Source organism: Denticeps clupeoides, chromosome 10 (assembly GCF_900700375.1).
Source record: "Denticeps clupeoides chromosome 10, fDenClu1.1, whole genome shotgun sequence".
NCBI classification, from domain to species: domain Eukaryota; kingdom Metazoa; phylum Chordata; class Actinopteri; order Clupeiformes; family Denticipitidae; genus Denticeps; species Denticeps clupeoides.
This window is the reverse complement of record NC_041716.1, coordinates 2,615,573-2,635,084: the sequence shown is the minus strand read 5'-3', so window position 1 is coordinate 2,635,084 and position 19,512 is coordinate 2,615,573. Positions and strand designations below refer to the sequence as shown.

General features: G+C 48.7%; 3 protein-coding genes across 5 annotated transcripts; 2 read left to right on the top strand and 1 right to left on the bottom strand.

Annotated features, from left to right (window-relative positions):
• Positions 1–845: 845 nt before the first annotated feature.
• Positions 846–6,748, top strand: LOC114798795 (synaptophysin-like protein 2). Its single transcript, XM_028994763.1, has 5 exons — positions 846–1,242; positions 2,022–2,134; positions 2,211–2,409; positions 3,235–3,426; positions 6,333–6,748. The coding sequence occupies exons 1-5, from the start codon at positions 1,174–1,176 to the stop codon at positions 6,453–6,455; spliced, it is 696 nt and encodes a 231-aa protein (XP_028850596.1). The 5' UTR covers positions 846–1,173; the 3' UTR covers positions 6,456–6,748.
• A 548-nt stretch (positions 6,749–7,296) lies between these two features.
• LOC114798786 (ataxin-7-like protein 2) lies at positions 7,297–14,163 on the top strand. 3 transcript variants are annotated; one of them, XM_028994744.1, is made up of 10 exons: positions 7,297–7,432; positions 9,346–9,414; positions 9,605–9,863; positions 9,944–10,167; positions 10,257–10,339; positions 10,909–11,120; positions 11,418–11,598; positions 11,704–11,825; positions 12,441–13,242; positions 13,902–14,163. In XM_028994744.1, the coding sequence occupies exons 1-10, from the start codon at positions 7,306–7,308 to the stop codon at positions 13,917–13,919; spliced, it is 2,097 nt and encodes a 698-aa protein (XP_028850577.1). In that variant the 5' UTR covers positions 7,297–7,305; the 3' UTR covers positions 13,920–14,163. The 3 variants fall into 3 exon arrangements, with proteins under 3 accessions (XP_028850577.1, XP_028850576.1, XP_028850578.1); XM_028994743.1 differs by lacking the exon at positions 13,902–14,163 and having other exon boundaries at positions 12,441–13,592; XM_028994745.1 differs by lacking the exons at positions 7,297–7,432; positions 13,902–14,163 and having other exon boundaries at positions 9,345–9,442; positions 12,441–13,592.
• Positions 14,164–14,848: 685 nt separating this feature from the next.
• Positions 14,849–19,236, bottom strand: LOC114798787 (amphoterin-induced protein 1-like). Its single transcript, XM_028994746.1, has 3 exons — positions 18,936–19,236; positions 18,778–18,833; positions 14,849–18,712 (listed from the first exon to the last, which is right to left on the bottom strand). Exon 3 carries the CDS (start codon positions 18,658–18,660, stop codon positions 17,185–17,187), a length of 1,476 nt encoding a protein of 491 aa, XP_028850579.1. The 5' UTR covers positions 18,661–18,712; positions 18,778–18,833; positions 18,936–19,236; the 3' UTR covers positions 14,849–17,184.
• Positions 19,237–19,512: the final 276 nt, after the last annotated feature.

Genomic DNA, 19,512 nt, shown 5'->3' with positions numbered 1-19,512 from the left:
GGTGTTTCCACATTTTGCCGCAATGACAGCTTGACAGCGACGTCTTGTGCTCCTCACTAGCTTCATGATGATGCGTCAAAGCGTTCCACTCTTCCACAAGCGCTACACGCTGTTCTGCCAGGTCACGAGGGGGTGGGGTACATTCAGTCCCTGCTTCAGCTGGTCCCATACGTGGTCTATGGGGTTCAAGTCAGGGGGCATTGATGGTCATACCATACTAGGCACTCCGACTTCCTCAAGGCGAGCTGTGACAATTCTGCCACGATGTGATGGAGCATTATCAGAAAGTTATGAACAGAAAGTTGGGGGTGTGCTGGCGGAATTGGGGGATGAAGATGAAGGTTCTATGATGTCTCTGAGGTAAGAACGTGCAGAGACTGAGCCATGTACAATGACCAAATCTGTTTTGATGGCTGCCCAGACTGTTGCATCTCCTCCACCCGGGGGGACCATGTCCACTGCAAACGTTCACGGCGGTGTCTTGGTGTCAGTGGAGGCACCTGCACTGGTTGTCTGGCATTCAAGCCAAAGTGGTGGAGTCGGTTGTGAATGGTTTGTCTGGAAACTCTCACTGCCTGCCACCGTCACTTGGCCCGGACGACCAGGTGACACTGCTCGTCCGGTGAGTGACGTTGTGTGTTCGTGGCTCTTTGGATGATGAACTTGGAATGACTTACTGACAATACCAGCTTTTTATACCCACAACGTTGAAATTAATGCCACATTGAGAAAGGTTGTCTCTTGGTATTGGCCCTAACATAAGGTACACTTGTACACAATAAATCTGTAAAATACAGATTGAATGATTTTTTTAACCGATAGCGCCCCCCGGCGGGACCGGACTGGGGGCGCAACTCCGCACACACGTTCTCCTCCGCGTCGTGTCGTTTTAAAACACGAAACAGAAGAAAGGCAGTTACAGCACAGTTACTGGAATATTGTTGAATTTATTTTTTTGTGCTTTTGCGTCGTCTCGCAAGTTCAGGCCTTCCTACTCCGAGCAGAGAAAGAAAGAGAGAAAGAAAGAGAGAGAGAGAGAGAAAGAAAGAAAAATCTGCATTTCCTGTCTGGAACTTGCATAGCAGCGAGGGAGCCGGACTCCGGTACCGAACGGGACTGGACTGAGCGGTTCGGGCTTTTGGGGGAATAATTGCGATAAAAAAAAAAGAAGCCATGACCGGGTTCAACTTCAACTTGGAAGCCCTGAAGGAACCTCTGGGGTTCATCCGCGTTCTAGAGTGGGTGAGTGCTGCGCAGTAGCCCGGATGTTCAGAACGTTCCGTTTTTAAATTCAACTAGCGGCTTTGGACGAAGGGAGTGTCTTGTTTCTGCAGTTGTATTCGTGACAGCGATTATTCGTCACGCGTGGCACGCCACAGCACAAGGTGACACGGCGACACCGTCACCCATCACCAGGAAAGCAGTGTGTGGGGACGGCGCCTCGGGATTCGAACCGGCAACCTTCCGAGTACTACGGCTCCCACCAGGCCACCACTGTCCCACAGGTGACTGACACACACCAACGCAGCGTGGTTAAGAAGGGGCAGAGGTGGCCTAGCGGGCAAGGGCCCATAATCGGAGGGCTGCGGGTTCAATTCCCGAACCGTCAAGGTGGCACCGAGCCAAAAGCGCCGTCCCCGCACACTGCTCACCAAGGGTGACGGTCAAATAGAGAGGACACGCTTCGGGGTGTCACCGCGTGCTGTGCTATGATGACAGTTGTGGGCACTGGTGGCCTAGTGGTTAAGGAAGCGGCCCCGTAATCAGAAGGTTGCCGGTTCGAATCCCAATCCACCAAGGTGCCACTGAGGTGTCACTGAGCAAAGCACCGTCCCCACACACTGCTCCCCGGGCACCTGTCATGGCTGCCCACTGCTCACTCAGGGTGATGGGTTAAATGCAGAGGACAAATTTCACTGTGTGCACCGTGTGCTGTGCTGCTGTGTATCACATGTGACAATCACTTCACTTTAAATTCACTTTAAACTTTAGTTGCAGCGTCCCCTCCCCTGTCCCCGCAGGTCTTCTCCATATTCGCATTTGCCACGACTGGAGGCTACACCGGGTCCACAAGCTTCATCGTCTCTTGCCAGAAGGAGGTTAGCGTCACTGCCCAGTTCGGCTACCCTTTCAAGTAAGCGCCGAACACGTCGGCCTCGCTCCCGCGGCCGTTTGTGTCCGTGACACTGAGGAGGTCTCCCCCGTCTCAGGCTGGCGGCCAGTTCATACGACGTCCCCAACTGCGGTACCAACGGGAGCACCGTGCAGCACCTGACCGGAGACCCCTCCTCCTCGGCCGAGTTCTTCGTCGCCGTCGGAGTGCTGGCGTTCCTGTACAGCGCCGCCACCGCGGTGCTCTACCTGGCCTTCGACCGCGTGTACAGACGGAGCAGCCGCGGCCCCACTGTGGTGAGTGGCTCGGGTTCAATCGGCCAATCACGTTCCGTGTGCCAGATTTAAGGACCTATAGAGAAAGCGGCAGGTGACAGTTGGTATCGTAAAGACCCTGACCGGGAGACTCTCAACAATCACATCACCTGTCATGGCTGCCCACTCAGGGTGATGGGTTAAATGCAGAGGACAAACTTCACTGTGTGCACCGTGTGCTGTGCTGCTGTGTATCACAAGTGACAATCACTTAACTTCATCATAGAACTCCAATACACTCCAGCACTTTCACTTAAGATAAGATAAGATGAACCTTTATTAGTCCCACAAGTGGGAAATTGCATTTGTCACGGCAGAAAGTGGCTAGAAACAGAGTTAATAACAGCCAAAAATAAATATGTATATGTATATATCTTCACATGTACAATTGAAATCTACACATGTACAATGGGTAAACCTGTACAGTTGGTAATTACCATGGTGTATTTGATGTGTGTGTTTGTTTGTCTGTGTGTGTGGTCAACTGTGAGGTCTTTGTCGTAGAGTCTGACAGCGGTTGGAAGAAAAGACCTTCGGAACCTCTCCTTTCAATCCCCCCCCCAGAATTTTTGCACAAACTCTTTACTCTTTACCTGTTACACATATTTTATGTTTTATGTTAAAGACATAAAAGTGTAATATTTGGTTATGTTTGAATATTGGTATTGCATTTGCAGTACTGTGGTCTGTAGCAGTCGCCAAAGCATTTCACTGCATGTCATTCCGGGTACGACTGTGTATGTGACAAATTAAATTTGAATTTGACTGAGAACCCGCTTTTAACCACTTTTCTGGTGTTAATAACAGGACCTGCTGGTGACGGCAGCCTTCGCCTTCCTCTGGCTGGTGTCCTCCTCTGCATGGGCCAAAGGCGCGGCTGACGTCAGGTGGTCCACGAGTCCGTCCACACTCGTCAGGCTCACCGCCGTCTGCGGGGACCCGCGTTACAAATGCACGGCCGGCGCCCTCCCGCACCTGGGGCGCCTCAACGCTTCAGTGGTATGCATCTGCCGAACAGAAACCCCGACCGCAGAGCATGCACTTCCTGTTTAAGTGAGACTGGTTCAGGTGCCTCGACTGCACGATTATTATATTCGTGCAATATTGCAAATTGACTGCACGCCAGCAGCATAATGGATAATTTTCCCATGATCAGCCAGATGATGGACACAATGCATGTATATTTGTGTGTGTGTGTGTGTGTGTGTGTGTGTGTGGAGGGGGTCTGAAGTGGAAATCGCGTTCGGCAAGGCAACTGAAGCACTGCATTATGGGATGTGAAGTTTTCTGTTTTATTAGCCGGGCCATAATAATAGATCTCTATAAAGCGAGCCTAGCGAGCAGTGGGCAGCCATGACAGGCGCCAGGGGAGCAGCTCAGTGGCACCTTGGTGGCTCTGCAACCTTTTGATTACAACAACAACATTTATTTCTTATATAGCCCAAAATCACATACAGTATGTCTCAATGGGCTTTGACAGGCCCTACAGTTGACACCCCCACACTTGACCCTTCTGCACACAAGGAAAAACTCCACACAAAAAAAACTCTAGGAGAGAGAAAAAAAGAAAGGAAGAAACGTTGGGAAGGAGTGATACAGAGAGGGACCCCCTTCCAGGGTAGTGTGAGCCTGCAAATGGTGTCAGTGCAGGGTTGGAGATGATATAATAATAAGTCCTACAGTTGTAGGGTTGGAGAAGTCCAGGATGTAGTCAGTGTCATGGTCTAGATTACGTGTCCATAATGATGTTACTGGTCCACTTGAAGATCCCTATAGCTGTAGTTGTAACGGTGGTGGTGGCTGTGGTGACCCTCTGGTTTGTTTCATGTTTTGTCCTTGTAAAGCAGTTGTCAGGAACCAGGATTTATTTGCTGGTCTCTTCACTGGGGTCTGCCAGTAGTCTGGGTGCTTGATTCCGTGTCTTGGAGAAAAACAAACAGAAACAGCGGCAGACGGTTGCACTGTACGACCGATACTGAAATCTGTGGTTATAATGGTATATTGGTGCTGCAGTGGCCCGGTAGCCTAACTAGGACAGCCTAACTAGGGTGAATTTAACTTTGTCTGTGTCTAACATGGGGACTCTGTGATAAACTGGACTTTATAATTGACACTGCGTCAAAATCAAGTGAAATGAGTGTCTAGGACTTTAGCAAAAAGCCAGAGAAAACAGATAGGTTTTGAGATTGGATTTAAACACTGAGACTGTGTCTGAGTCCCGGACACTGACAGGCAAGCTGTTCCACAACTGCGGAGCTCTATAGGAGAAGGATCTGCTCCCAGCTGTGACCTTCTGCACCTTTTGTACCAGTAGTGACCCCGCACCCATTGATCGAAGGGGGCGTGGTGGTTCGTAAAGAACCAAAAGTTCACTCAGGTACTGTGGGGCGAGACCATTTAGAGCTTTATAGGTTAAAAGTAGGATTTTGTAGTCAATCCTAAATTTGATGGGTAACCAGTGCAGTGATTGTAAGACTGGGGTGATGTGGTCAAATTTCCTGGTTCTGGTTAGAACTCTGGCTGCAGCATTCTGTACTAGCTGGAGTTTACTCATGCACCTACTAGAGCATCCAGACAGTAATGCATTGCAGTAATCTAACCTTGATGTAATAAATGCATGGACCAACTTTTCTGCATCATGCATTGAAATGATATTTCTTATTTTCGCAATATTTCTAAGGTGAAAGAATGCTATCCTAGTGACATTATCTATGTGCGAATTGAATGAGAGACCTGCATCAATGATGACACCTAGATCCTTCACTTCAATACTCGGTGAGATAGAAAGGCTATCCAGGGTTATTGTATTGTCAGCCAGTTTATGCCTGGCTGCTTGAGGCTTGAGGCCCAAGTACAAGCGCTTCTGTCTTGTCAGGGTTTAACAGGAGAAAGTTGGTGAGCATCCACTGTCTAATGTCCTTCAGACAATTCTCTATTTTGTTCAGCTGCTGCCTCTGATCTGGCATTGCTGACAGATACAGCTGTGTGTCATCAGCGTAGCAATGAAAGCTAATACCGTGTCTGCGGATGACGTCGCCTAAAGGTAACATGTATAGAGAAAAAAGTAACAGACCTAAGACAGAACCTTGTGGAACACCAAACTCGACTTTACTATGTGAAGATGAAACACCATTGATGTCAACAAACTGATATCGGTTGGTCAAATATGATCTGAACCATTCAAGGGCTGTTCCCTTAATCCCGATAACATTCTCTAACCTGGCAAGGAGAATAGCGTGATCGATAGTGTCAAACGCTGCACTCAGATCAAGCAGGACAAGCAGCGAGATGCATCCCTGATCAGAGGCCAACAGCAGGTCATTAACCACTTTAACCAGCGCTGTCTCAGTGCTATGATGAGGTCTAAATCCTGATTGATATACTTCGTGGATATTGTTACAGTCTAGGTATGCGCTCAGCTGCTGGCCTACGACTTTTTCTAAGATTTTTGATATGAACGGAAGGTTTGATATTGGTCTATAATTTGAAAGCTGACTGCGATCAAGATCCGGCTTTTTAATCAGGGGTCTAATGACTGCTACCCTGAACGAACTTGGTACGTGGCCGGTGCTAAGCGACGAGTTAACAATTTTGAGGATAGAATTTATAATATTGGGTGCTTGTTGGAATCGGATCCAAAGCGCAAGTACATTGATTTGACGATGAGATTAATTTGATTAATTCATGCTCTTTAATAAGGTTGAATCGTTCTAATCGGTGGTCGTCTATTAGAAGATTATTCTAATAGCTAAATTATTGTAATGGCTAGGCCATGGTGGCCTAGCTGCTTCCTGAAGCGCTAGGCCGCCACTGCCCCAGTTCGGGGCGGTTGGAAACCGTGCCTGAAAGGCCGCGTTTGTGGAAAAACCCACGCGACTCGCATGTACACATCTCTCTCGTTTCAGACTTGCGGGTTTCTGAATCTCATCCTGTGGGGCGGGAACTGCTGGTTCGTCTACAAGGAAACCCCCCTCCACAGTTCTGCCGATGCCCCGGCCAGCGAGCGGCGGGGAGAACTGCCTTCGTAAAAAAAAACGCACCGCTTCTGCACCCCTCTCCCGTCGTTCGAAACCAGGGTGATGTGGCCTTGTGGTGCCTGAGTGGAGGAACTGATGTGTGTCCCATGTTTCAACACAAGTGAATGTATTATCTGTACAATGTTCAAAACATTAATATTGTTAAACAAACAAAACTATTAAATTGTGTCCATTGCAAATTCATAGTAAGTCGGTCTGTACGGTGTTTTAAGTGCCTTTTGCTGGTGAAAAAAGCAAAATCTTTGATTAAATACTGAAATAAACAGTATATTGGATGCAGGAAACACTGAGTTGTTATTCATTGTCATTTTTTGTCTGATATTTGATCAACACGGCTAGCTGTCAGCCTGCCGCTTCTGGTCCTGAGGTCTCATCTGAAAGGGATGTTGTCCTTGCCACGCACGTCTGGATTGTCGTTGAGAATTCAGTGAAAGTGATTGTCATTGTGATTGTTAAATACAGAGAACTGTGTGCTCTGTATTTAACCATCACCCTTGGTGAGCAGTGGGCAGCCATGACAGGCGCCCGGGGAGCAGTGTGTTGGTACGACGCTTTGCTCAGTGGCACCGTGGCGGATCGGGATTCGAACCGGCAACCTCCTGATTACGGGGCGTCTAGGCCACCACTGCCCCTGGGTTCTGGGTTCTTTAGGGTTTTGTGTGTTTGACAGTGAAATTAAAACGTCGCGGACAGGAACCAGAATCGGTGTTCCGACCCAACAACACGCTGCTCAGTACCGAAATAGAAATAAAAAACCCGGCGCGGACCCCGTTGGCCGCGCGCGCCCGCGCGTACCCGGCGGCGATCCCGCGCACGCGCGGTGGCGCGCCGCACGTCGACGATGGCGGTACGTGCACGCGCCGCGGCGGCAATGGCTGCTCCGGATCGGCGGGCTTCCGTCCCGGACGAGTTGCTAGGGCAGAGCTGGAGCCGCTGGCCGGACCGGACCGTCACCCCCGCTGCGGACGGTAGGTGACCCGCCGACCCGCCGCACGGGGAAGGTTTTGGGGCGGAACCGGCGGCCGTTTTTTCTCTCCTGTGAAATACACCCGGACCCACACAGCGACACCCAAACAAAAGATCCGCGGGGTCCTAGCGCCACTTGGGTGTGTGGCCTGCCAGAATCTGACGATTGCACTCGGATTATTCACGATTCCCTGACAAAGTATAGCCTCCCGTGTGTTTGCATGTATAATTAAGATAATAATATAATTATATTAAATAATATATATAATAATATTATTTATTATATTATTATTTAGATAAAGTTAATGTGGAAAATAAGACTGACTGAAATAACAAATAAAATAATAATAAAAACATAATATACACAATTTAAAATGACCCTAAATAATATGAGCCAGTCTAGATTTTTTCCATATGTATTTAAAATGAAAGAGACTATATTTTTTAAACGTGTGTCATTTTTTAAAAAAAAACAGGTAGCTTGTGTGAACTGGAGACTCTGGGCTGTCTGGATGCAACATCCAAAGCAGTTCATGCTCCTGTGATGCTGACTATATAAAAATTAAGGATAATATGTGAAATGATTAATGCTTAAGGGCTTCAGTGCTTGCGGTGCCACAAATATATGTCTTACATTGAAATGTTTTGTCATCTGCTCTCAAAAAGTAGGAACATCTAGTATTAATTCTTCTCTCAGTTTTCTTCTAACTCATTAAATTATGTACAGGTGTTTGAAATTGAAAGGTTCGAAATCAATTGAAATTTTCAAATGAAATGTTCATTTTGGTAACTCATTAGTATGGAAACTTGTTCTAAATGTGTATAGAGTGACTAGTATCTGGTCATCATATTAATAATACTGTTCATCAAGTGAAACTATTTAGAGCCCAATCTGGCAACAGTGGGAACACCTTAATAAATATCGTGGGAAAAGAATTAACGCATAAAAGCAAAACTATTAACCTTATAACGCTTAACGTCTTTGAAATACGCGAAGAGCTGAATGATCACATTTCAGACTATTTTTGTTAGTGGCTAAAGAAATGCTCGTGTGAATTTTGCAACCCAAACACCTGGCAACACTGTCACTCGTTTGAAGTACGCAGTCTTCAGCAAATTCACCGGGATCCTGGCTCTATGCTAGGGTCAGACCTCTCGAAGAGTAATATTAATCCCACAACGCCAGCAAGACTACGCCGTTTAGTGTCAATAAACCGTTTTAATCCCTGCCGATTGGCACCCCCAGGCTGTATAGTTTCGCTTCCTGGGTACCCGACACACGCGTGTGAACTATGTTGCCAGACCTCGCGTGTGAAACAAGCGAATAGGTCTCTTAAACCTACGTACTTGAAACCGGTCGACCTCCGTGGTGAGCGATTTGGTACCCAGACGAAGCCCCAAAACCGTTACTGATAATAACCTTATGTGACATTTATGTCAGTTAATGTGAAAGCGAACGTTGACCCTCGCGTGTAATAAGCGGACTTGGCAACACGGCTGTAGAAGCGGACGTGTGGGAGGGTGGTAGCAGGACACACTGCTGAGGCCTGCACACAACCGGAAGTAAGGTGAGGGGTCTTGTGCTGTATCCCACCAGTTATTCTCTTGATCCTCAATCTTAATACCCCCAACCCCCCCAACATCTGCACACATTTATGGATGTTTTCTGTTTGGCTGGCCCAATGGCTTGCACTTGTATGATGAATATCCTCAGAGTTTTATTCATCATGCATTCGTTCAGATATTTACATGGCTGATGATTATCGGTGATTGCATCATATTGGACGCTTGTATTATTCTTTGGGTCGTTGTTTTGCAAATTCCATAAAATAAACGTGGTAAATGCCAAGTGTGTGTGTGCGCGCGCATATTTGTAATATGCATATTACATATCTTTTTTTACATATTTTTTAAGGGTCCAGCACAGAAGAATGCAGCAAAATTTTGAAGAAAAGGATGGAAACTATGACTCTCAGGAAAGAGGGTTGGTACTTCTTATGTGGCGGTTATAGGTCAGTGGTTAAAAGTCTAGGTGCTCAGAAAAAAAACAGGAACAAACGTTCAAGTGGAAATTGTAGTTTTGTTTGTCAGCTTCTTATAATTGTGATTTTAACCTGTTAAGAACTGTTACTGTTTATAACCTGTAAAACACAAACTTCTCTCACCCCATGCAGACATGGCGATTTATGGCCACCGACCAGCCTACGATGATTTTTTTTTGGTGGTGTGCAGCCATTGTGGGCAGGTCGTGAAGCCCCAGGCGTTCGAGAAGCACTGTGAACGGCGCCATGGCCTGTTTGCTAAACTCCATAGCCCGTCCGCCCACTCCGGCCCTCCTCAGCAGCCCTGTGTCGGTCGATCCCCCGTCCAGCACCGGGACGGTAAACAGGCTGCCATGCACAGACTGGCCAAAGCCCAGAAAGAGACGTTCAGGTTAGACTCCATATGAAGATTATATAACACGCCATGCAGACATGAGGCCAACATGAATTTATTCTCCTCTTTCAATTCAGTTTCTCACCAGTGGACAACTTGTCCCAAGCACCCCCTCCATCCCCACCATGCTCTTCAGCCCCCAGTCCCAGAGACCCCCCATGGCCACATGGGACTGTGCAACCCACTCTCCCATCACAGTGTGAGAAGTCTCTTCAGAAGGGTATTCAGGGTCCTCCTGTTGACGTTCTTAGCCCTTTACGCGGGCCGAGAACATACAGCAGAACCTACAAAAAAGTTCCACGTAGGTAGCCTGCTTTGTGGATCTTGAGCCATATGCACTCAGAACATGTTGCAGCATTAATGGGAATTTTGTGCCGTTTCCATTCCTAGCGAAGGAATGTGACCTGGACAAGCACTGTGGGGTGCTGGACCCAGAGAGGAAGAAGCAGTGCACCAGATTGTTGACATGTAATGTAAGAAATATCTTCATATCCGCCCTTCAACTGTGATTTAGGGTCAAATCACATCATCAACTTTCATATTAAAAGAAAGTCAAGTATACTTCAGACCATCAGCAAAGAGATACTTTTGACATTTTGGAATTAAAATGAGTTTTATAATTAAGACTAATCGTAGACAGAAAGCCTTTCTGAATGTAGAACTTTGTTCTTTTTAAGTCTTGAACTAGGCTTTATCCAAAAATGGGAAATGTGCCATCTAGAGGTGCTTTCTTATATAATACATTTACACTTACAGAGTTAATTAGATGCCTTCATCCAGAGCACCTTACTCAGGGATGCAATGGTAGTAAGTGGGGTTTGAACCTGGGACTTTGTGGTCTTTTGGTTCATGGGAGAGTGTGTTACACACTAGGCAAGACCACCGTTATTTTCATATATTTTGCAAGTGTTGGGCTTTGTTGAGAAACACCTTTTTATTTCTATCTGTGTTTGTGTGTGTGTGTGTGTGTGTGTGTGTATATATATATATATATATATACATAATTATTAAATTGTATATTAAAATTGCTTTATTCTTCCAGATTCATTCCATTCACCAGCGGCGGCAGGTTGCTGGCCGGAGCAAGAACTTTGACCAGCTGATTGCAGAGCTGAAAATGGGTGCAAAGGCTCGAGAGCGAGTGCCATTCCCTAAAGACAGTCTTCAAGGCCCGTCACCCTGCTCTGAGACAGCAGGGGTGCAAACAGGGGACCCGCCCACCAAACGCCAGCCTAATAATTGTTTACCTCTCAGGTAAGAAACCTGAAGTCACGCTTCCGGGCAAGGTTGGGCACACCTAGTCCTACACCTACCTTTTTTTTCTATTTGAACAAAACAAGTACATGAGTCAAATGTTCAGAGTTACATTCATGGCTGCTCAACACAATATTAGCATACACAAAAATCCAGAAACCTCAAATTTAACACATTCAACTTTTTGTATAACCTGTTCTTCAATGTAGAAGTTCTCAGAAAATGAAAGGGCCATGAATAAGCAGGTCTGTTGTGAGATTGGTCGTGCAAGAAGTTGACAGTGTCTTTGCTTGGCAGGTCCGGGACTCCCTCTGAAAGTGGCGTGGAGATGAACGAGATGGAACACTCTGAGAAGGTAGAAGCGTCGTCCCAGCAGGCCACCGGTCATAGTCACCTCTCCAGTGACGACAGTGAAGGGGAGGGGCATGAGGAGCTCATGGACCTCCCATCTAGACCGTGGCATCCGCAACCACTTGGGGTAGGAGGTTTTTTAATAAATCTCTCAAAGAACCTTCCCATGTTCCCACAAAACACTTAAAATGTAGAAAGATGTCTTTTCTGTCCTTCCCAATCCTGTCTGCAGCTGTGCACCTTCAGCAGCGGCGTGCTGGGCTGCGGCGTTTTCACGTTCGACAGGAGGCTGCATCGCTTGCGCTTCGCCCTGAGTGCCATGGTGGAACAGCATCTCAGTGCGCATCTGTGGAAGTGAGTGGTCTGATAAGGGTATTTATTTTTATTCATTTAGACCTGTATTATAAAAGTCATTTAATGCCTAGTAGGCTTTCCACCACATGGAAAGTTTATGATATCAGAATTAGTGCTGGGCAACCATTCAACATTTATTTTTTTCACATTGTTATGCACAACATTTGGTAATAATAATTCTTTTTTTTTTTTTTTTATCTTTATTTTCATTGTAGCAATGAGACATTGTACAATATGTGCAATATTCCAATGGCAAAAAACACTCAATTACTCAAGAACTAGATAAAAGAGGCAATAAAATAAGTACCAAAATTGTACATAACAGCAGAACAGCTCAAAAATCCATGCACAGAAAACATTAAAATATGAACTTCTGCATAGAAAACAGTAAAATATGACTGGCAATTTTCCTGCTAGTGATGACTGAATTACCATTTTAATCATGTCGGCATAATGATAATACTACATTGATCAAATAATGCATGAGAACAGTTGACCAGTGTTTATCACCATGCCTGAAATGATTATGATAATAATTTCATATTTGAAGTATTTTGATGCTATTTTCCCCAATGGTAAATAGACACAAGCATGAAACTGTTTGAATCCCCGCAGGAAGATTCCCCAACTGGCAGAAGTGCGTTCAAATCAGGCCCCCGTGGCGGCGTCATCTGGCCTGAGATCCCATAATTCCTCTGGCAGCGCTTCTGGTCGTGCATCTGCTCACAGCAGCGTCTCCTCCTCCTCCTCTTCTTCCTCCTCCCTCAGGACTAGCGTCTGCTTCATTCCGCAGCACACGGGGAGGGAGAACAGTTCCTCAGGACAACCAGCGACTAAAGGCAGCAGAACCGCTCCGGGTTCCGGACCTGGCCGACCGCGGAACCCTGCGGGGAGGCCCAGCAAGCAGCAGCTGCGGCTGCAGGAGCAGGAGCAGAGTGTGAGGACAGAGGGGCAGGGGGAGGAGACTTCGGACGACCAGTCAATATGGAGCAGAAGCCACACCCTCTCGGATAGAATGGCCGCTTCCTTCGCTCATGGACCAATCAATGGTACCCTCTCACCTGGAAAGAAGCCACGCCCTCTTCTGCACGTAGTGGAGAGCCAGCCGCCGTCCCCAGTGAAGCGCGCCTCTGTCCCTTCAGCGTCCCGCGCCGCTGCCCCTCCCACTGACACCTCCAGCCCCGCGGTGGCGGCCGCGGAGGGTTCCGGACTGCTCAAGAGAGCCCTCAGTTACGACCACAAGGGCTTGAGCAAGAGACGCAAGACCAGTGGTGCCTCGCCCTCCTCCACGCCCGCACGTCCCCAAAAATCCCACGCCCTGTCGTCCCCGACGCGCCCCAACTTCTTCTCCTGGAAGAAGGCCAGCAAGATCGGCGGCGGCTCGCTTGGGCTGGAGAAGAAACCCAAAACTCAGAAGGTGAAATCCCCACCCCTGGCTCCGAACCGTACCGGCTCCGTCCGCCGTCTCCTGGATGTAAAGTCCAGCAGCTCGTTTACATGCTCATCCGATCGCCATCTGGTGGTCATTCCTTATATTGCTGATAAATGCTGAAAAATATGAAGATTACCAAGATATGACCCTGAATGCAGATCAGGAACGTTGCCAGTGAAGGGCTTGCAGTATAATGAAGTGTTTATTTGATCGGTCCAATTATTCCGTTTATTTCAAAAGGTTGACCGCTGGATAAAAAGACATGAAATGGGCTTCAGTATTTAATTCTCCTAGCAATTCAACTTTGAGCTGCTGGCCAAGGTGCCACATCTTCTGTTAAAAACTGCATGCAATATGGACTGCAGCAGGGCTGAAGGGCCAAATCGCCCTTCGCCGTGAATCCTGAGTGTTTGTAATGGCGTTATGTGGCGTGTTGACCACCGTCAGGCCTGATGTTGGATTTTTTTTCCTCCATATCTGCTGCCAGGATCGACTGTAGGGTTTAAACAGAAAAAAAATATATATATATATATAAAAAATATTTTATAGGGAGCTGTGCTGTAAAATCTGTGTGCTGTACTGTTTGTTCGCCTTTGAAATGAACAGATTTTGATGCTAATGCTCCAAATTTCCTCTCTCAACAGCCAAAACTTCATCACTGAGGTGCTCTGCCTTATAAATCCACTTGGAGGAGACGTTACTGCCATCTGTTGCCACAGACTGTGTTGTTTATGTATTTCTCGGCAGGGTTGTGTGTGTGTGTGTGTGTGTGTGTATGTGTGTGTGTGAGAGAGAGACAGCGCGGGGGTTACCTGCGTGTACGAGTATAGATATACCTCAAGACCTTCCTGAGATGCTGCTGAAAGGTATCAGTGGCGACACAAATTAAAACCTCGTAACACTTGAGCCGACGTCTTTGTGTCCTCCTTAAAGAATCTCCGGATCCGCGTGACGTTCCACGGTGGCTCTCAGCTTGTCGGCATTTTGCAGATGCAGGTGATTTGGACGCTTGGTTGTGCCTTCAGCCTCCTCTCCTCCTCCTCCCCCTTGACTGTACTGAAATGTCAGTTGTCCGTCGCATGCATGCGTAAGCCACTTTGCCGGTTATTACGAAGCGTGGCCGTGTTATTGGGGATTTCATCGTGGCACGCTCCACCTTCAGAAATGAATATCTGAACATGACTCATTTAATGACTAGTTTCTCATGAACTCCTGCAGGGGGTGCAGTTGTAACACGCGACCGCTACAAGCCGCAAACCCTGCTCTGCGCGAATACAATTTACACGGCCTCAAAACCACGCCTCGTACGACCTTCATACGATGGGTATGCATGCCTGATCAGACGAACTGATGTAAAAAGACAAAAAAAAAAAAGAATCCGTTCACGTTATAAAATGTAAAACGGTCCTGCGGTAATGTGAATGTTGGCCGATGACAATCGCCATTAGACAGGACCGAAAAGTGACTTAACGCTTACGTGGTGGAGGAACTGAACAAAGAACACGCGAATCACCACTCTCGTTACGCTGACTATCTTCACATCTGCTCCAAGACAGTTTTACTTTGAAAAAGGGTCCAAGCACCGAACAAATATTGTCATATAGTCATATATACTTTATTGTTTCTCAAAGTCATTTTCATAACAGTTCCTCTACAGTATAATTTCATTAGGTCTGGGATAAGCTTGACCATACGCGTCCACTGCTTCTCCCCTCTCGTGCCAACCAGGTTCACTTCCCGTGAACGTTCCGACTGCGTTTCTACCACAGATCGGGGATACTCGAGAAGTGCATTTATTCCCGGTCGTCTCTCCCACGGGTACCTGTGCGTGTGATGGCCGATAACGTCTTCCCGGAGCACTTCGGGATTTGCATGGCTTAGTAAGCCGCCTGACGCCCTTATCTCCCATCTCGCCCGCTGTACGCTCAGAGCAGGGACATTTCATGTGACCACAAGAGCGACCACACACACACACACACAAGCAATTTCATCTGTAAAATCACTACTCGCTGTGGACGGGTCAGGAGAAAATAGGGCCCGGCGACTACGAACACTAAGAACAGCACAGAGGAGATAAATACGGAATATGAACCTCTGAATATCTATGCGGAGTAACAGCGTGGTGGGCTCCTGGCTCCTGGGTTGCTCCTGAAGAGGAGGGGACACAAAAATAGGACAAACCACCCCGCCACCCCTGACAGTCGAGTCGGGCCCAAAATAAAACGATTCCAGGTGAGAGCCGAAAATATCTCCCTGAGACGAGACACCATTTTGAACCCCTCGCTTCTATCCGATAAGAACATTGACGATCAGCTATTTTGTGCTATTGCCATTAATGCCAGTAATCATTAGTGTCGGGCCAAAAGGTTCCACTTCTTGAGCGTCGTCACAGCATCAGGCTAATAAGATTCTCAGGTTAAAGAAAGCAATGGCAGCGATCGAGACGAGGACCTGGCCAACAATGGAGATAAACATACCACAAGATGCCAAGAGCACACTGACATTTTCACTAATGCAACATTACGAGGGAAGGGAGACCACATACAACGTCCCAGAGGGGGCGGCTTTAGGGGTAAAACTTCATCAGCAGCGCGCGGTAATTCGCACTAATATTCATGGGAGGTGTTTTAATACAAATGCAATTGATCATGCTCCTTTTTTCTCCATGAATATGCACTTCAAAAAAATGCTGGATCCGGTACAGTCAGGCATAATTCCACGAACGGGTGGGACATTATAGTGACGTTTCATGCGGCTTTCTGACTGACGGGGGGGGGTTGAAACATGCAGACACAATGATGGACGCGCATGTAATGAAATATCGAATTGCATTTTTCACAAGATGGAACTGTTGATGGGAAGCGCATTCATGTAGAGGCTGGTGCTTATGCCGGTGGGCGGGACGCGTTATTAAGATGTTGGTGGACGGGTACAAGCTCCTCTGGACTTTAAATGTTAATGAAATGCAATTAAACAGAGCTGTCAGTCAAAAATGCCAAGATACAGAACACCGGGAAAGTACCACTTTAAATCTTTCTGGAATATTATATTACAAACGCGTGAGCATTATGTAATGCAATATTTAATGCCTCTCAGATATGAACTACATTAGATGATCACAGATTTAAATGGGGCTGTTAATTTTTTTTAAAACTCTACTTACAGCCTACATGTATAATGTGTAAAGAGTGCATTCATAATTCATTATAAAGCCTGAATTACTGCTATCACTGGTTATAAAAGAGTTTTTAGTATAATTATCCCTGAATTGTGGTGGGTCACTAGTATCAATGGCTTCACGGCTGTACAGTGAATATTAATGCTCTTTAAAATGTCCAAATTTAGCAAATGACTGAATTCAATGAATTACAATAAAAGTTCGCGCGGGTCTCCATGAGTTCAGATATCGGCGATGTTAAGTGTTGTTAATCAAGCCGGAAAGGGCTTGTCGAGATTCGGTGAGGAGACCCCGCCCCCTTTTAATGCACATGCACCACAAACCCAAAGACTTTTAAAGCCCCGCCTCCCAGTCGTGCCACTCCTCGGAAAATGACCCACCGACGAAGACTACGCACACAAACACGATGACGCTGGACTGTTAGCGGGAGGGGGGGGGCCGAGATCGTGGGCCCTAATATCTATTCTAAGCTAATAGTTTTTAGTACAGATCTGTGAGGTTCATGCTCGGTTTTTCTTTCCTTTTGGCCAGTTTCCGGGGTACCGATCTTCTGTTTCTGTCTCTACTAGTTACTGGACACGTACGGTGCCAGGCCTTTTCACAGTATGGACTTTATGTGCTACAGATTTTAAATGCTGGATAGGGTTTTTTTGAATGGGATGGTGATGCCACACCTCTTCACCCGCTTTCCAATGAGTCACAGTATTCAGACTTCAGTGGCACCGCGTTCCTCCACCGCGTATCCCCCCTTACACCACTATGGGAGTGTCCGAGAAGACCGAGCTGATGGACTCGGCCACCGACTTCTTCCGAGGTCCCTTCCCTTGCTCCTCCTCACCGCTTGGGTTAAATTTGCCATTCTGGCTCTGCAGGTCCTTGGGGTCTATGAAGGCCACGTGCCTGTTTAGCTCCGCCTTCGACGCCAGGTCCTCGTGGGTGGGGGTGGCGCTCAGCATGGACGAATGGATGCTGTCCTCGTGCGGGTTCTTGCCCTTGCCGCGGCCCGGGCAGCAGAAGCAGCGGCAGGGCGTGAGGTACAGGTAGATGAGGACCAGCACCACGCTGGCCAGGCAGCCCACCAGCGTGGTGTAGGCCGTGTTGAGCGTGTCCCCCATGCCGCTCAGGGTGAAGTTGTGCACCTTCACCACCACGTACAGGGTCTCGTTGAAGGCGTCGCTCACGGCGAAGCAGGTGTAGACGCCCGAGTCCTCGGCGCGGACGGGGCTGATCTGGAGCTTGCCGTCCTGAAGGAGCACGGCGCTGCGGTTGCTGTCGGGGGACAGCGCCACGTTGCCCGGCAGCACCCAGGTTTTGGTCATGTCCCGGTGTTTTGTGTCACAGCTGAGTATCAGCTTCTGGTCCAAGTAGGCCTCCTCGTCCTCCTCCTTGAACGTGCTGCAGTTCAAGTGGACGTTCAGCTCGAACGCGTCCACGGTCCTCTTCTCCGTCCCCGGCAACACGCAGGTGTAGTCGTCCTTGAAGTCGAAGGCGGAGTTCAGCCGGCGGATGTACCAGTGGGCCAGCAGGCTGTACAGGGCACAGTCACACAGGAGAGGATTGCCGTGGAAGTAGATGCCGTTCTTCATCCAGGCGGGCAGCTCCTGGAGCTCCTGGACGGGGAGGACCTTCACCCTGTTGGACGACACGTCCAGCAGGCTGAGCTTCTCCAGCCGGTTCTTGTCCTTGACCAGCTCCAGCGGGAACCGGGAGACCTGGTTTTGGCTCAGGTAGAGCTTCTGCAGGCTGTTGAGGCCGGCGAAGGCGGAGCGGTCGATCTGCGAGATGTGGTTGTGGTAGAGCAGCAGCACCTCCAGGCGCGCCAGCGGCTCGAAGATGAACTCGTCCAGCTGACGCAGGCCGTTGGAGGACAGGTCCAGGTAGCGCAGGTTGGTGACGTGGACGAAGGCCTCAGAGGAGAGGAAGTGCAGGCCGTTGTGGCTCAGGAGGAGGCTGTGGAGCTTGGGCATCTTGACGGGCGTCCATTCCGCGCGCAGCCTGGCTATCTCGTTGAAGCTCAGGTCCAGCACGGCCGTGTACGGAGGCAGCGCTGTCGGCGCCGCGCTCAAGTTCATCCTGGAGCAGCTCACAATGTTGCTGGCGCATATGCAGGTCTTGTGGCAGTTCAGAGCGGAGCCTTGCGAGGCCGAGAACCGCACGAGGAACAGCAGGACGCAGAGGTCCCACGGGAAGCAGGCACTTTTCGAGGACGAGCGTGGCAGGGACATCCTTGCCGATCCTTCCGGCCTTTTCCGGCGGAGATCCGTGGCACTTTCAGGGCTACAAGAGGAGACGACGGTCAGGGTGCAGACTGAAACGTGGGTGCATTTAACCCAAAAACTCACCAGGCGCGGTCCGTCTGGACGACCCCACGCCGCGGTGTCGGCGAGCATGTCCTTCCCTGCAAGATGGTGACAAAGTTAAACGTGTGTTGCATTGCACCATTCCCGGGACCGACGACACGCGGCGCGGCCACGTCCGTTCGTTCGTTCGGCTTCCTTACCTCCGACCGCGACGTTTTCCGGCTTCGGATGCCGAACGCGCCGTGAGCTGGTGGTCGCGTCGCGACGAATCCGTCTATTCGAGCTCAGCGTTCCCGTCCAGAGCGGAGCTCCTCATCCTCATCCTCGTCCTCGTCAGCATCAGCATCGGTCCGGCGCTGGGGCGCATGAGCAGTGGCTCCGGCGAGCATCCTTCACCCACCGAGCGGCGTCCTGAGTGGAATTACAGACCCGACACGTGACGCGCTCCATCGTCCTCAGGCTGAAACCAGAGCCCACGTCGGTGGGGCTTCATGCAGCCAGTTTAACGTCATGAGGATTGGACAGGTTTTTTTTGGGGGGGGGGGTCCGGGGTGACAGATGGACTTGTGGTGCCGCTGAGATTAGCACCAGCGCGGGGTCACCTTGGACACCTCGTTCCTTGTCACTATAGATGCCACTATTGTGCTCAGTCGTGAATTCTGTAAATGTCACCGCTGCTGGTGAGACGAGGGGAACACGCATGGAGCCCCACGTACGTGCTCGTCCCCACGTAGCACAGTGCGGCACATTGAGGCGAAGAACGACGCCGGGGACATT

What these genes read in the sequence shown, in the direction of transcription:
- LOC114798795 (XM_028994763.1), top strand. Translation starts at nt 1,174, where the DNA reads ATGACCGGGTTCAACTTCAACTTGGAAGCCCTGAAGGAACCTCTGGGG. An exon ending in TCATCCGCGTTCTAGAGTGG is followed by an intron (nt 1,243 to 2,021) that starts GTGAGTGCTGCG and finishes CTGTCCCCGCAG; the next exon opens with GTCTTCTCCATATTCGCATT. An exon ending in CAGTTCGGCTACCCTTTCAA is followed by an intron (nt 2,135 to 2,210) that starts GTAAGCGCCGAA and finishes CCCCCGTCTCAG; the next exon opens with GCTGGCGGCCAGTTCATACG.
- LOC114798786 (XM_028994743.1), top strand. Translation starts at nt 7,306, where the DNA reads ATGGCGGTACGTGCACGCGCCGCGGCGGCAATGGCTGCTCCGGATCGG. An exon ending in CCAGATTGTTGACATGTAAT is followed by an intron (nt 10,340 to 10,908) that starts GTAAGAAATATC and finishes TTATTCTTCCAG; the next exon opens with ATTCATTCCATTCACCAGCG. An exon ending in AATAATTGTTTACCTCTCAG is followed by an intron (nt 11,121 to 11,417) that starts GTAAGAAACCTG and finishes TTTGCTTGGCAG; the next exon opens with GTCCGGGACTCCCTCTGAAA.
- LOC114798787 (XM_028994746.1), bottom strand. Translation starts at nt 18,660, where the DNA reads ATGTCCCTGCCACGCTCGTCCTCGAAAAGTGCCTGCTTCCCGTGGGAC.